The sequence below is a fragment of the Artemia franciscana genome, unplaced genomic scaffold, assembly GCF_032884065.1.
Source record: "Artemia franciscana unplaced genomic scaffold, ASM3288406v1 PGA_scaffold_49, whole genome shotgun sequence".
NCBI classification, from domain to species: domain Eukaryota; kingdom Metazoa; phylum Arthropoda; class Branchiopoda; order Anostraca; family Artemiidae; genus Artemia; species Artemia franciscana.
In genome coordinates, this window is record NW_027062689.1 from 1,714,975 (window position 1) to 1,727,331 (window position 12,357).

The 12,357-nt window shown below is 34.8% G+C and overlaps 2 protein-coding genes across 3 annotated transcripts in view; one reads left to right on the plus strand and one right to left on the minus strand.

The window, feature by feature from the left end:
* The window catches only part of LOC136041904 (muscle-specific protein 20-like), a 93,809-nt gene that overhangs the window by 44,225 nt on the left and 37,227 nt on the right, over window positions 1–12,357 (minus strand). The window lies entirely within an intron of this gene.
* Window positions 4,388–12,357, plus strand: part of LOC136041905 (muscle-specific protein 20-like) — a 28,020-nt gene continuing 20,050 nt past the window's right edge. The window contains exons 1-2 of the mRNA XM_065726700.1: window positions 4,388–4,545; window positions 10,168–10,367. Coding sequence (XP_065582772.1) covers window positions 4,540–4,545; window positions 10,168–10,367 — 206 coding nt within the window. The 5' untranslated portion in view covers window positions 4,388–4,539. The remainder of the gene's footprint in view (window positions 4,546–10,167; window positions 10,368–12,357) is intronic.

Below are 12,357 nucleotides of genomic sequence, written 5' to 3' on the forward strand. Positions count from 1 at the left end.
TAAAGAAAGTAAATTCGAGAGTGGGGCTTTTAATAAGGCTGACGAAAATACTGGAAGAGACAAGACCAATATTTCGTGAGAAAAACCGCTTCCCTTCTTAGGGAGGGGGCAGATGCCTAAAAAGGTGTGTTTTAATGAAAAAACACCCTAAATTTCATTGAGTCGTCAGGCAAATACAGAATTAGGTCTAAAGAAGGGGGTGGTGGTAAATGTTGACATATAATCTCTTTTGACTTCCGGGAATATTTCTGGTCTATGCCATTATTATTTTATTTTCTTTATTTCCCTCAAAAAATGAGGAGTACACTACAATATAATATAAAGAAAAAACAACTGATAACACTTACAATCAAAACCTATCAAATATTGATCGAACACTTAAAAAAAAAAAAAAAAAAAAAAAAAAAAAAAAAAAAAAAAAAAAAAAAAAAAAAAAAAACACTTGCTAAATAGATTAGCCTATAAATCATGAAGAGCCAGAACTGTTACTAAAAAAAGGAAATAAATTGTGGCCTAAAAGGCTAATTTTCGCCCTATCTTCAAATGTTTTATATTTTTTCTTTATACAGACTACAGGATCCTTCACATTAAGCTTTAAAACAATCTCAGTGTTACTAAAAGAAAGGGGGAAACCAAGTAAAAATTTACAAAATTTAAAATAAGCAACTTTAATGGGCGAAAGATCAGAAGGTCTGAAATTTCGGAAGAGGAGGGACGGGAACAATACGTGAGGCAGAGCAACAGCGCTATACATACGACCAAGGACGTCCCGATGGTAAAGACCCCGAAAACGAATTAAAAGACCAAATGCCTTGCGTAGTTTCATCTGAACATGCTGAACCAGGACTGGTTTGAAATCTCTTTTCGAAGCAGCATAAGGTAATCCCAAATAAGTGACTATTGGCGACGACTGAAAAATAACACCATTGCCGCAATCGAGAGTCGCCCTGACATTATCCTCTAAACAATTTACAACAAAAAATTGACATTTTTCAAAACTGATAGAAAGGCCCAAACCTTTTAAACAATTAATTAAAATATTAAAATTAGAAACAAGACTAGACTTGGACCGGCTTAGAAGGATAATGTCATCAGCATATGCAATGTAAGACAGATTTCGAGATAATGAAACAAACGAGCAGGAAAGAGAATTAAGGGCAGTAGCTAAACAAGAATTGAATATATAAGGAGAAATAATTCCTCCTTGTCAAATTTCTCTACCCACTTGCATTAATTTGGACTGAGATGAAGACGAAGACGGACAGATACGGATCTTTAAACCAGAATATCAAGAGCGAAGGACTGGTATGACAGCTAGGGGCAATCCAGCATGGATTAAAGTGAGCAGAGCGGATGCATGAGAAATGTTATCAAAGGCCCCTTTGATATCAATCAAGAGGGCGTATAGCGGTTGACCAGAGATTCTCGCTTCTTCAATAACTTTGCTGAAAGATGCATGGGCATGGTCACATCCTAAACCTCTCTTGAAACCAACTTGATTAGAACCAGTGTCAAGAATTTCAAGAAGAAAAGTAAAGAATAACATTACACCCCAAAACGAGCAAAATTTATTCTGTATAGGAGGGAATGCCCCCTCCTCATCCCAAATCTTCCCCTTGTGATCGCAGAAGCTTTGGAGGATACCCATTTGATCCGAAATTGAGAAGACCAAAGTTGAGTGAGACTGAAGACCAACCAGGTCTATGACTATCAACCTTAGTTTTTCTGCCCAAGGAATGACAGACTTATCTATTAACAAATGAACTAACATCATTTTTATACAATCCTAATAAGGGGGTAATGCCAGATTTGCCTCTCACTCAATCAGACTATCTGTCTTGGGTTTTTCTACAATGAGCCATGGCTTGATGCCCACAACTATTCGATTTTAATTCAGAATCAATTGTTTTGATATATCGTCCTTTTGTTACCCTTAGAACATCTGATTGACATTTGAGGTAGGCTAACTATTCTGTGCTTTCTCTGGGTCTACCCTATTTTCTGCTTGGGGGAATTTTTCTTTAGAGGGAATTTTCCGTGACGAATTTCCTCAATACATCCGTCTTCACGTTAAATTTTTGTAGTACTTTAAAAAAAATTCTTATTGTTCTAATTAAACAGCCTTTGTGTTTCAGGAGTAGTTCTTAGAGAATTGTGACAAAAAGTCAAACTTTACTGTAAAGAGCGAGGTATTGAGGAGGAGGAACACCCCTCCTATATGTAATAATTTCTGTTCGTTTTAAGTTTTAATGTCGCTCCTTACTTTTAGTTGCAAAAGTTTTTTAAATTTAATTTCTTATCTTTTTTAATAATGCCGTGAAGTCTGGCTCCCCCTTCATAGAAAATTCCCTCCATCCACGGAAAATCTCTCCATGAAAAGCTCTTCCCACCTAAAAAACCCCCACCTGCACCAGGAAAATTAACAACGGACTTTTCTTGCGAACGATTTCACCAAAAAGTTCTTCTCCGTACACTTTCTTTTGAAAAGCACCTTAAATTATGACTGTGTTTTATATCGTTCCGGAAATCCCCCTCCGTGGGAAAGTTTTCCGTAAATCCCCTCCCCCAGTGGAAATTTACTCTTGCACAACGTTCCCCCATGGATAATTTTCCCCGTGGAAAATTCCCCGATGGAAAGTTTCTCCTCTGAAAAATCCCTTATCCAGAGATAAATCCTCTAGACAATTCCGACCCGGTGAAACCCCCTTATAAATGTCATGAAAATGTCAAATGCAAAAAATGTCATGGTCTTCAGAAGGCATGGGGGGGGGTCTCAGCCCTACTCACCTTTACTCCTGCTCGTTTCGAGTTTGACTTAGTTATTTATTGCAATTGCTGTTCGTTTTGGGCTTTATTTATTCATTGATGATGATTTTTGGTAGTTATGCTCTTAGAAAATGATTTGTCTTTATTTTTTGCTGATTTTTGGTGTAATGTAGCTCTTTACTTTTCTTTGAAAAACTGATTGTATAGAAGAAGTTTTTTAAAATTCATTTTCACTAAAGCGCTAGTTTTAGAAATTCTGCAAAAACTACAAAATATGACGAGCCAGTTCATTCGAGCTAATTTCTTAGACATATTGCGTAACCTGTGAAGCAGTAAATTTGGTCCATTTGAACTTTCAACCTCGCTCTTTACTTCCATAAAAAAAAACTTCTTTTTAAATTAAGCTTACCTTTCTCCCTATTTTCCAAATACGCGCAATAAAACTTACAAAAAGATTTTGTTAGGGGTGAAATTAAAGAATTCAATATGATTTTTTGTTAAAGTATAGGTTTTACTTCCTACCTTCCTAGGATTTTACCACATACAACTGGAGTCCAAGGGGTATGTTGTTACCGGTAACCTTGAGAATTCGCACATAAGAAAACCAATTATTTTCATGAAAATAAATAAATAAAATATTAATTAGGCTATTATTTATTAAAAACGATTATAAAATGTGTTTTTTATTTTCAATTACTAAGGGGTCTGCGAGGAGAGAATAGTAGAGAAGTTGTAGCTTTAAAATGATCAATTAAACATCTCTTTAGGATATTAAGGTAATCATCTAGTCTTGGCAGAAAAAAATAGAAACAAATAATAAGATACATTCTAACCATGCAAAAAAAGCGATTTTCTCTCTTTTTAATATGAGGGAAGGTGGCTCGAAGCCTGGCAAAACGATAGGTTTGTAGCTGAAAATGGTAGTTTGTTGCGGTGCAATCTCTTTCATGACTTAAAAGAAAAGTACTAGAGCCTTCAGTTTCCATTCAGGGTAGCCCAGACTTATGATAATTGTCCTATGGCGGCACAGTGAGTTTGACCCTAGTTTTGTAATGCGGGACCCAGAGATCAAACCTTGCTTTAGCAACACACTGCTGTGCCGACGCAGGGACCTTGGTAGTCAAGAGGCGTCGCTAATCCGATTACTTACTTATTCACGATAATTATCTACGATTTTTTATTCATTTCAATCAGCCCAGGGAAAAAAAGAGGAGACAAAAAGTTGGCCCATGCTATAATGTAGTTTTCCTTGTTGCTTAAGTGGAAGACTGGAAGTGTCCATGTAAGGGCTTTCGACAATGGCGATTTCGATGGTGGGCTTTTTAATTCCAAATGGTGTGATTCTTTATTCTAAATCCTCAAACATTTTCTCATAAATATAAATTATTGTTTTACCGGTAAAGTACTTTTTTAATTTTTATAAGGTTTTTTTTTTATTTACACTACTACGTGCTGTAGTTCACAATTTACTAGGTTTCAGCTACTTCTGCAACCATAATGTGCCAATAGAAAAACTCATATGTATATACAGTTCCTTGACGGTTAGATATATATTAGAATTTAAGCGAATTTCTATTTTGGCATAAGTTCACAAGTCCTCGCTTTCATCCTTGGCCAACATAATTAAGGACATCTTCCTCATGATGTGACGTCCCTTGTATCCAGAACCGATCTCGTTTGACCAGCATTAGAAAGCTTTACAGTTTCTTTGAGGAAAGAACATATTTGTTTTTGAAAGGTGATAAGCGCAAATATAGGATAGTCGCCCGAATCATGGTGGTATGTTTCTCTTCGAGTTATTATTTTTTCTTTATGAAAACAATCCCCAAGGGAGGGGGGGGTACAAATAAATTGCAATGTTAGTTACTGTTATTTCTTGACAATTTCTTTTTAAATTATTATTTGAAATGTTTTACTTTTGGATAATGTATGAATCGAAATTCGGTAAAGATTGAAATCTTACCAAATAATGGTAAACAGGGCCAAGACCAAATTTTGGTCAACCTTGCAGACAACATCAAAATTAGGCTTGACCATCACAATTTATAAAATTAGCTTTTTTGCAGGTTCGTAATTTTTGCAAATAAGAAATAATTACAAAGTGATCAAAAGTGAGAAAATCTCAAGGAGGGAATTTTCTGGGAGTGAACTTTCCAGGAGAAATTTTAACCTTGGGGAATTTGACAGAATTCTTATACAATTTTGTTTTTCATTTGTCTTACTTTCTCCTTGCCAACTCAATTTTGCATGCGAAGATGTTCCAAGGGAAATTTTCAGGGGGGTTGAATATCCGGGAATAAATTTCCACGGAAGGGGAAATTTTCGGAGTGATCGAAAAAACCATTAGTAAGTAAACTATTTTCAAATGAATGTAAACTAAGAAGAATTTTTCAGGCTGAATCTTCCATAAGAGATTTTACGGACGGGGGGGGGGGTGAATTTCACCGAGGATGGAATTGTCTGGAGATAATTATACGGGAGTGTATTTTATTTGGGAGGAGCTTTCCACGGAGGAGTTTCCCGTGAGGCGAGGGAAGGGTGTAAGTCTAGGAGCAGTCCATTACATAAGGAAACATGTTAAGAAAACAATTCTCCTTCATAATATGCATATAATCCTAGTTAATATATTTTGCAGGGGGAGAACCTTTACCTTCACTCCTTTCACTGTGTATATTTTTTTTAACAACATTCTGAAAAATAAACATGAATTCGACTGCATTTTCCGTTTTCAAATAATCTAAATTTGTAGTTTTCAGTAGTATTCAGTAGTAAATTCATAGTTGACATTACCAGTGCCACCTACGAAAAACGTAATAGACAAATACTGACAATTTAGGTTAGGTTAGGTAAGGTTAGGTTACGATATATTAGCTAGATGGCTTTTGGGTGTTTGTTTATGAAGGATTTTCAAAACTTAGAGAATAGACACAAATATTTAAAAATGCGATAGAAAACTTGGAAATACAAGGAAAGAAGCGAAGATAAAAGTTCTCCCCTGGAAAATATTTTAAATTGGATTATTCTGCATATTATGAAGTAAGAATTGTTTCCTTAACACGTTTCCTTATGTACTGGACTACTCCTAGACATACAACGAGAGAATTTCTTATGGAGGGTGAGCCAGATTTACCGGCTTTATTTGAAAAACATATCAGAAATTAAATGAAAAAACAGGTTTTCTCAACTGAAACTAAGGAGCAATATTAAAACTCAAAACGAACAGAAATTATTCTGTACATGAAGGAGTACCCCCCCCCCCTTCAATATATTACTCTTTACGCTGAAGTTCGACTGTTTTTTCCCGTTTTTTTCTTTTTTTTTCCTTTTTTTAAGAACGATTCCTGAAATACAAAGGCAGTATAGTTAGAATAGGAAGTTTTTTTTAGAAGTGGTAAAAACTTTAGCGTAAAGAGCAAGGTATTGAAGAGGGGACAGCCCCTTCATATACGGGTTAATTTTTGTTCGTTTTGAGTTTTAATTTTGCTCCTTACTTTCAGTTGAAGAAACTTGTTTATTTTAATTTAATTTCAAAGAAATCTTTCAAAAGATCCTCTTGGTGATTAAACAAAACAAAAAAAATGACTGAAAGTAAGAAACAACATTGAAACCTAAAACTGACAGAAATTATTCCCTTTTCAATCCCTCGCTTGTTACTCTAAACTCTTAAAGTTGTTTATTAATACTTCTCATACGAATTCAATACCCTTTGTATTTGAGCAGTCTTTCTTAAAGAACTGAAACAAAAATTCAAACTTTAACGTAAAAAGCTAGGTTTGAGTAAGGGAGGCCCCCTCATACAGGAAATAACTACTGTCCATTTTAAGTTCAAATATTGTTCCTTACTTGTTTCTTTTATATTACTTGTTATTATATTACTTTTATATAACTTGTTTCCGACCATTCTTTTTAAATCATGCCAGGAAATCCTGTTCCACTTCCCGCCTGTAAGATTTTCTTTTGAACATTATTACTAGAAACTTTCCTCCTCACGAAAAATTCCTCCCGTGGAAAATCCCCCCTTCCAAAGAAAATTGGAAAGTTTTCCAAAAACTAATATTATATGTAAATAATGGGCAAATTGTACAAATTGCAACTCCTTACAGCACCAGGGGCTGTGGGGATCATGTTATCCCCGAAGGCACAGCTAGTAGACTTTTCAACTACTGTATACTGAATCAAATACCTATCTCCAAATTTGATCGGTCGTTTTAGGGGAAAAAGGGGCGTCGGTGGGGGAGAACAGTTGTCCTTCAATCTTTTTGACAACTTAGAAAGGGCACTAAAAATTTTGATTTTCGTTCCATTGAGCCCCCTCCCGATCTTCTATTATCATTGGTTCAATACGGTCAACCGTAGGAAAAAACATAATAAATATATAAAGACGCATTCATAATCTTTCTTCGGGTAAAAAAAAAATACGAAATTGCATATTTTGTAGATGGAAGCTTCTCTGATATCTTGAATCAGAATGTTCGATTTTCGTTAAAATTGCTTGACTTTTTGGGGTATCACTCCTTTTTTCAGAACTAAGCAAATTTTCTTAGGCTCTTTGCTTTTGATGGACAACAGTAAACATAATATTTTTTTATATTTGGAATCAGCATAAAAAGCTTTCAGTTACTTAAAGCCGAATCGTTCCTTAATTTTTACATCGACCAAGTCGTTGCCACGGCGGGTTTGATCAAATTCCCTTAACAGAATCTGTAGATGGTGGAATGATTCTTGCAATAACTAGTGTTGTAACTGGTAAAATTGGTTACGGTAAAATTGGGTATTTTACGTGTTTTACCGTAGTTTTACGAACTCCGTAAAATTGGTATTTTATCTATTTTAGGTAATTTACTTATTTTACATAAATTAAGATTTTACCATATTTTACCGTAACCAATTTGAATTGAAGTGAAATAGTTGTGGGCATCAAGTCATGTCTAATTGTAGAAAAAGCCAAGACAGATAGTCCAATTGGGTGACTGGTTACGGTAAAATTGGGTATTTTATCTATTTTAGGTAATTTACTTATTTTACATAAATTACAAATTTTACCGGTACTTTACATAGTTTACCGGTATCTTATATATTTTACTGACATATTTTATGACGCCTTGCAATTTTCGGAGCTCAAAAGTGCGAAGAGGCTGACAGAAAAAAGATTGAACATGATTTTGCTTTGTGTATAGCTGTGTTCCCTGGTTTAAAAAGCGGTCTGTCTGACTTGGGTCTCTAGTTATCAGTACGATAAAGTGTATTTTAGTACAATTAATTATAATCTAAGGCTGAATTATTAGTTAAAATAAAATCACTTTAGTTCTGTGAATTTTTAAAGACAAAAAGGGCTAGAAGCAGGATTGACAAATGACAAACAAGAAGAAAATAATAACAATATTAAATAGCCCAGAAAAATAAGGGTAATGTCAGCCAGCGGAAAAAAAAGAAGCGAAAATGATAGAGGCATATATTTTAATCAGGGACTTCCGCCCAGCCGTTTTCAGTGCTAAAAAAAAGAAGGAAAACTAATTTTTTGAATTAATTCTAACTGAGCAGAAGAAAGACCGAATCAAACAAACGAAAAAACCAAGCCGGAGTAAATGAAAGACTATTCACCAATAAGCTGAGCAAGAACTCTCTGCTTGGTGATTGACTTAGCTTGTCCACTGACCTAACTTTCATTAAAAGTGTGGTCAGATGATCTTAATTTAAACTAAAGAAAAATTTTATTAGAATCTTTCTCTATTTATGGATTTTTTTTTTAATTTCAATTATCTCCTAAAAGAATGTAGGAAGCCATTTGCTTCAAATATAAAGGTTGCCTCATCAAATACATGGTCTGGATTTTCAACAATGTAGAGGACCAAAGCAGAATCAATATCCGCATTTTTATTTTACATTTCACATATCAGAGAAATCTTGTATTAATGCAGTCTTTTCCCCGGTAGCCAGCGTTTACCCCCTCCCCCGAAAACACCCCTCCCCGCACGGAAAATTCCATCCTGTTTTACCCTTGAATGATACCAGGATTTTCATTAGAAGGGAAATTGAAATTTCTACTCTCCTGTTTAAATCAGGGGCAATCGTATTGCATCACCTATAGTAAAGGTAAAGACCCACATGGGTTCGATGTATTAATATGTGTTCATTTATTTTTTCCCAGAGGCACTTCATATGGAAGGGGAGGTCGAATAAGCATTGGAGGGGCTCAGTCAACTGAAAAAAGAAAGTTCCAGTGCCCTTTTCTAAGATTCAGTCTGCTTTTCAGCCAATTGCTACCGAATGAGTTGCTACTGGCTACAGTGTCTAAATGCTTATTCTAGTTTAACAGCCATTGTGTTTAAGCGGTTGTTTTCAAAGAATCTTCAGATAGAAACAGAATTAGCTCCAAGGGAGAGACAATGGGAAGGTGGAAGTAAAAATTGGTATGTAATCCTCAGGACCATATCCAGGACTTTCGTTTAGGCTGAGGGGGGGGGGGCTTTGGAACAGGCACTGCACCTGAATCAGAATCTAAGTCAGAAGACGGAGCTAGATTTTCGAGCAAATCCTGTTAAAGACAGTCTTAGTGACTGTGAAAGTAACCGAATAGTCCACTCTTATGATCAATTGCTTAGTTAATCAAAGTCATCAAAATGTAACAGACCTCGTTTAATAATTGTATGCGGCACTTTTACAAATAAATGAAAAATAACATGCATATGACAGGAGGAACGTAGCTGAACATAGCTATTCGCATATGCAAGGCTGTTAGGGTAACATTTCCTAGATTTAGATGTAGAGGGAAAAAATGATTAATATGATTTTACTTCCAAATATTGGTAATTTGATTTTTTTGGGGGGTTTCTTTTTACTCATTTTTTTTTAATGGATGTCCGACATCAGACACTGTCCAATTGCTGAGGTATTGCCCTAGGCACAAAATTACCTAAGGAATTAACAGGACAGTTAATTAAATTGATTGACTGATTAAATTTAATTGATGAAACTCTAGATGAAGGAGCATTACCTTTTTAAGCCCAGAAAAATCAAAATCATTAAAAAATTTCATTAAAAAGCTGTAAGTGATGCTTAAAAAGAAATGCTCAACTGGCCTAGTAGCTACGAGGCAACTCTGAAATCCCAATTTTAGCCTGTATTTCCTAGGGAGTACCTCATTTTATCAATTTTACCGTATTTTACCAATTTTACCTGATTTTACCAATTTTACTTACCGAGTTTTTATTTTACGGTAATCGTACAACACTAGTAATAACATCTTATTTCTTGGGTAGGGATGGCTCGAAATTTTTACTTAAGGAAATTTTCTTCACCCTATTCCCTTTGTTCCATACATTAAGAGGATTGCTTACATTAAGCAATGTTTGAAGTTTTAAAAGAAAAAAAAACAAGGAATTAAGGCTGGGAATTTTTCAGGGAAGAAACAAACAACAAGAGACGGAGGTTTTACAATGGATTCAAGAAGTCATTGGAGAAAAATTGCCGCCAGGACCCTACGAAGATGTGCTAAAAGACGGTGTTGTTTTATGTAAACTCATTAACAAGTTGGCACCCGGCTCTGTTACGAAAATACAAACATCTGGAGGCAGTTTTAAATTAATGGAAAACATCCAAAGGCAAGTCCCGCATATTTCATTTTTTTTTTTTTTTTTTTTTTTAATTTGATAAAATATCAATAGTGCTAAGATTGTAGTCAATCTTAGCAAAACCGAGCTTGAGACAGAATTACGCTTGTTTTGAAGTTTGGAAAACATGTGCCTAAGAACGCTGTTTTCAGGCCCAACGCCTTTTAAAAAGAGATTTCAATCCTCTTATAAAGGTCAGAGACCTATTGGACTGGTGATTATAGGTAGCTTGTCAAATTAAGTGCAGCTAAAAAAAAGACCTATTTTCCTATTCATGGCACTACCATTGATAAAAAGAAACATTATCCCGCAGCGAGACTCGGCAAATTCAGATACTTCCGTGTAAGATGTATGTGTCCCTCTTTGCTTCGGATCAGAACTTTATGGTCACCCCTTATACTATGGATTCGAAGTGGAAGGATTCACGATTGCAGTACAACTAGTAAAAAAAATGTATATTTGCACTGCTTTTTTCATAGTCCTCTATGTAACACTGTATAGGATTTTAAATTGTGGTACCAGGAAAAAATCGAGTTAGAGTGTTCTTCGTTTCGTTTTCTTTAAATACTGACTACCAGTAGAGCCTGTCGAACCACAAGTATAAAAAAGAAAAAAAATAATTGTAGCACATACTTTCTTCTGTAGATCAAAAACGTAATGACTGCGACGTTATATGGCCTAAGGTCTCGGATGTGTAACATCACGATTGTTTTAGACCTAGTGATTAATGATTGGCTGGGAGTTACCGACATACACAATTATACAGGCAAAAGTAGACCTAGTTTCTAAAGAACTCAAGGGATTAATCTTGCTGGCACATTAACTTAATTAACGTAGTTTAGGGAGTAAAGTACAGCAAAAACTTGAAATAAAATACTGTGTCCACAAACATTAACATTTAACGACTTATTATGCTTCGAATTGTCGATAATAGGCAATACATTTAACCTGAAGTTTAGCAATATTTATTCGTGACACGAAATCCAATAAATATCGGACCAAATTCTCCTGTTTTGTCAAACGAATATGTGATATTTAAAATAAAGATATGCAAAGTTCTAAAGAAGATCGAAAATAAGGTTTTCAACCATTTTGAAAAACTAATTTCTTTTTTTCAAGTGTTTCAACCAAAAAAAAATGTAAAAACTAAAATGTGTACCTGAATAATTTACTACTACTGCTACTAATAACTCACTGCAGCACCAAGCCGCTCGAGGCCAACACAGCTACGCCATAATAACCAAAAGTTGAAAAATGTGTTTTTTAAAACATGTCTGGTGAAAAAAAAATTGTCCTTAGTAGCTGATTCAGGTATACTAACTGTTATTTTGATTAATCTCAATAGTAAGATAATAGATTAAGAATAAATTCACAAGAATTTTGAAAAAGAGCCTGAACAAGGAAAATTGCTTGTTTTTTCTATGGTTAGCACCAACGTCATCTTTTTTTTTTCTTCGCTTCTAGTGGGGGTTTAGAATATCAGAGATCTTTCTAAGGGCTAATTTGAAAAATATTTTTTCATTTCTAACTGCGTTTAAAAAAAAATTAAAATTGTTAATATCATCATAAAGCGCCGTATGGCACCCAACAAGTAAAATGTGCATGCAATTTCCGGAATGGAAAGGCTGGGTGGGGCACTGAAAGCATAGCCTACCATATCAACAACGGAATTTGGCTAGTGGTAAGAGTTCGGCCTAATGGTCAAAGTAACAGAAGATCAAATATTAAATAGAACATTTTTTTGGAAAAGCTAAGTGCCAATAGATCTCCATTGGCCAGTTCTCCGAAAATATTAAAGTAAAGAAAATGATAATGAATAGAGAAATTTTTGTGAATTATTGTAACTACTTATCTTGTTTTTTTTTTAGTAATTTCATAGATAATCAATTTTTTTTTATTTCCTGCTCCGCAAAGATGCCAAGGATAAATATTCCGTAGACTTATTTTTGTGACAAATCCCAGACTTTTTGAAGCAAATTTT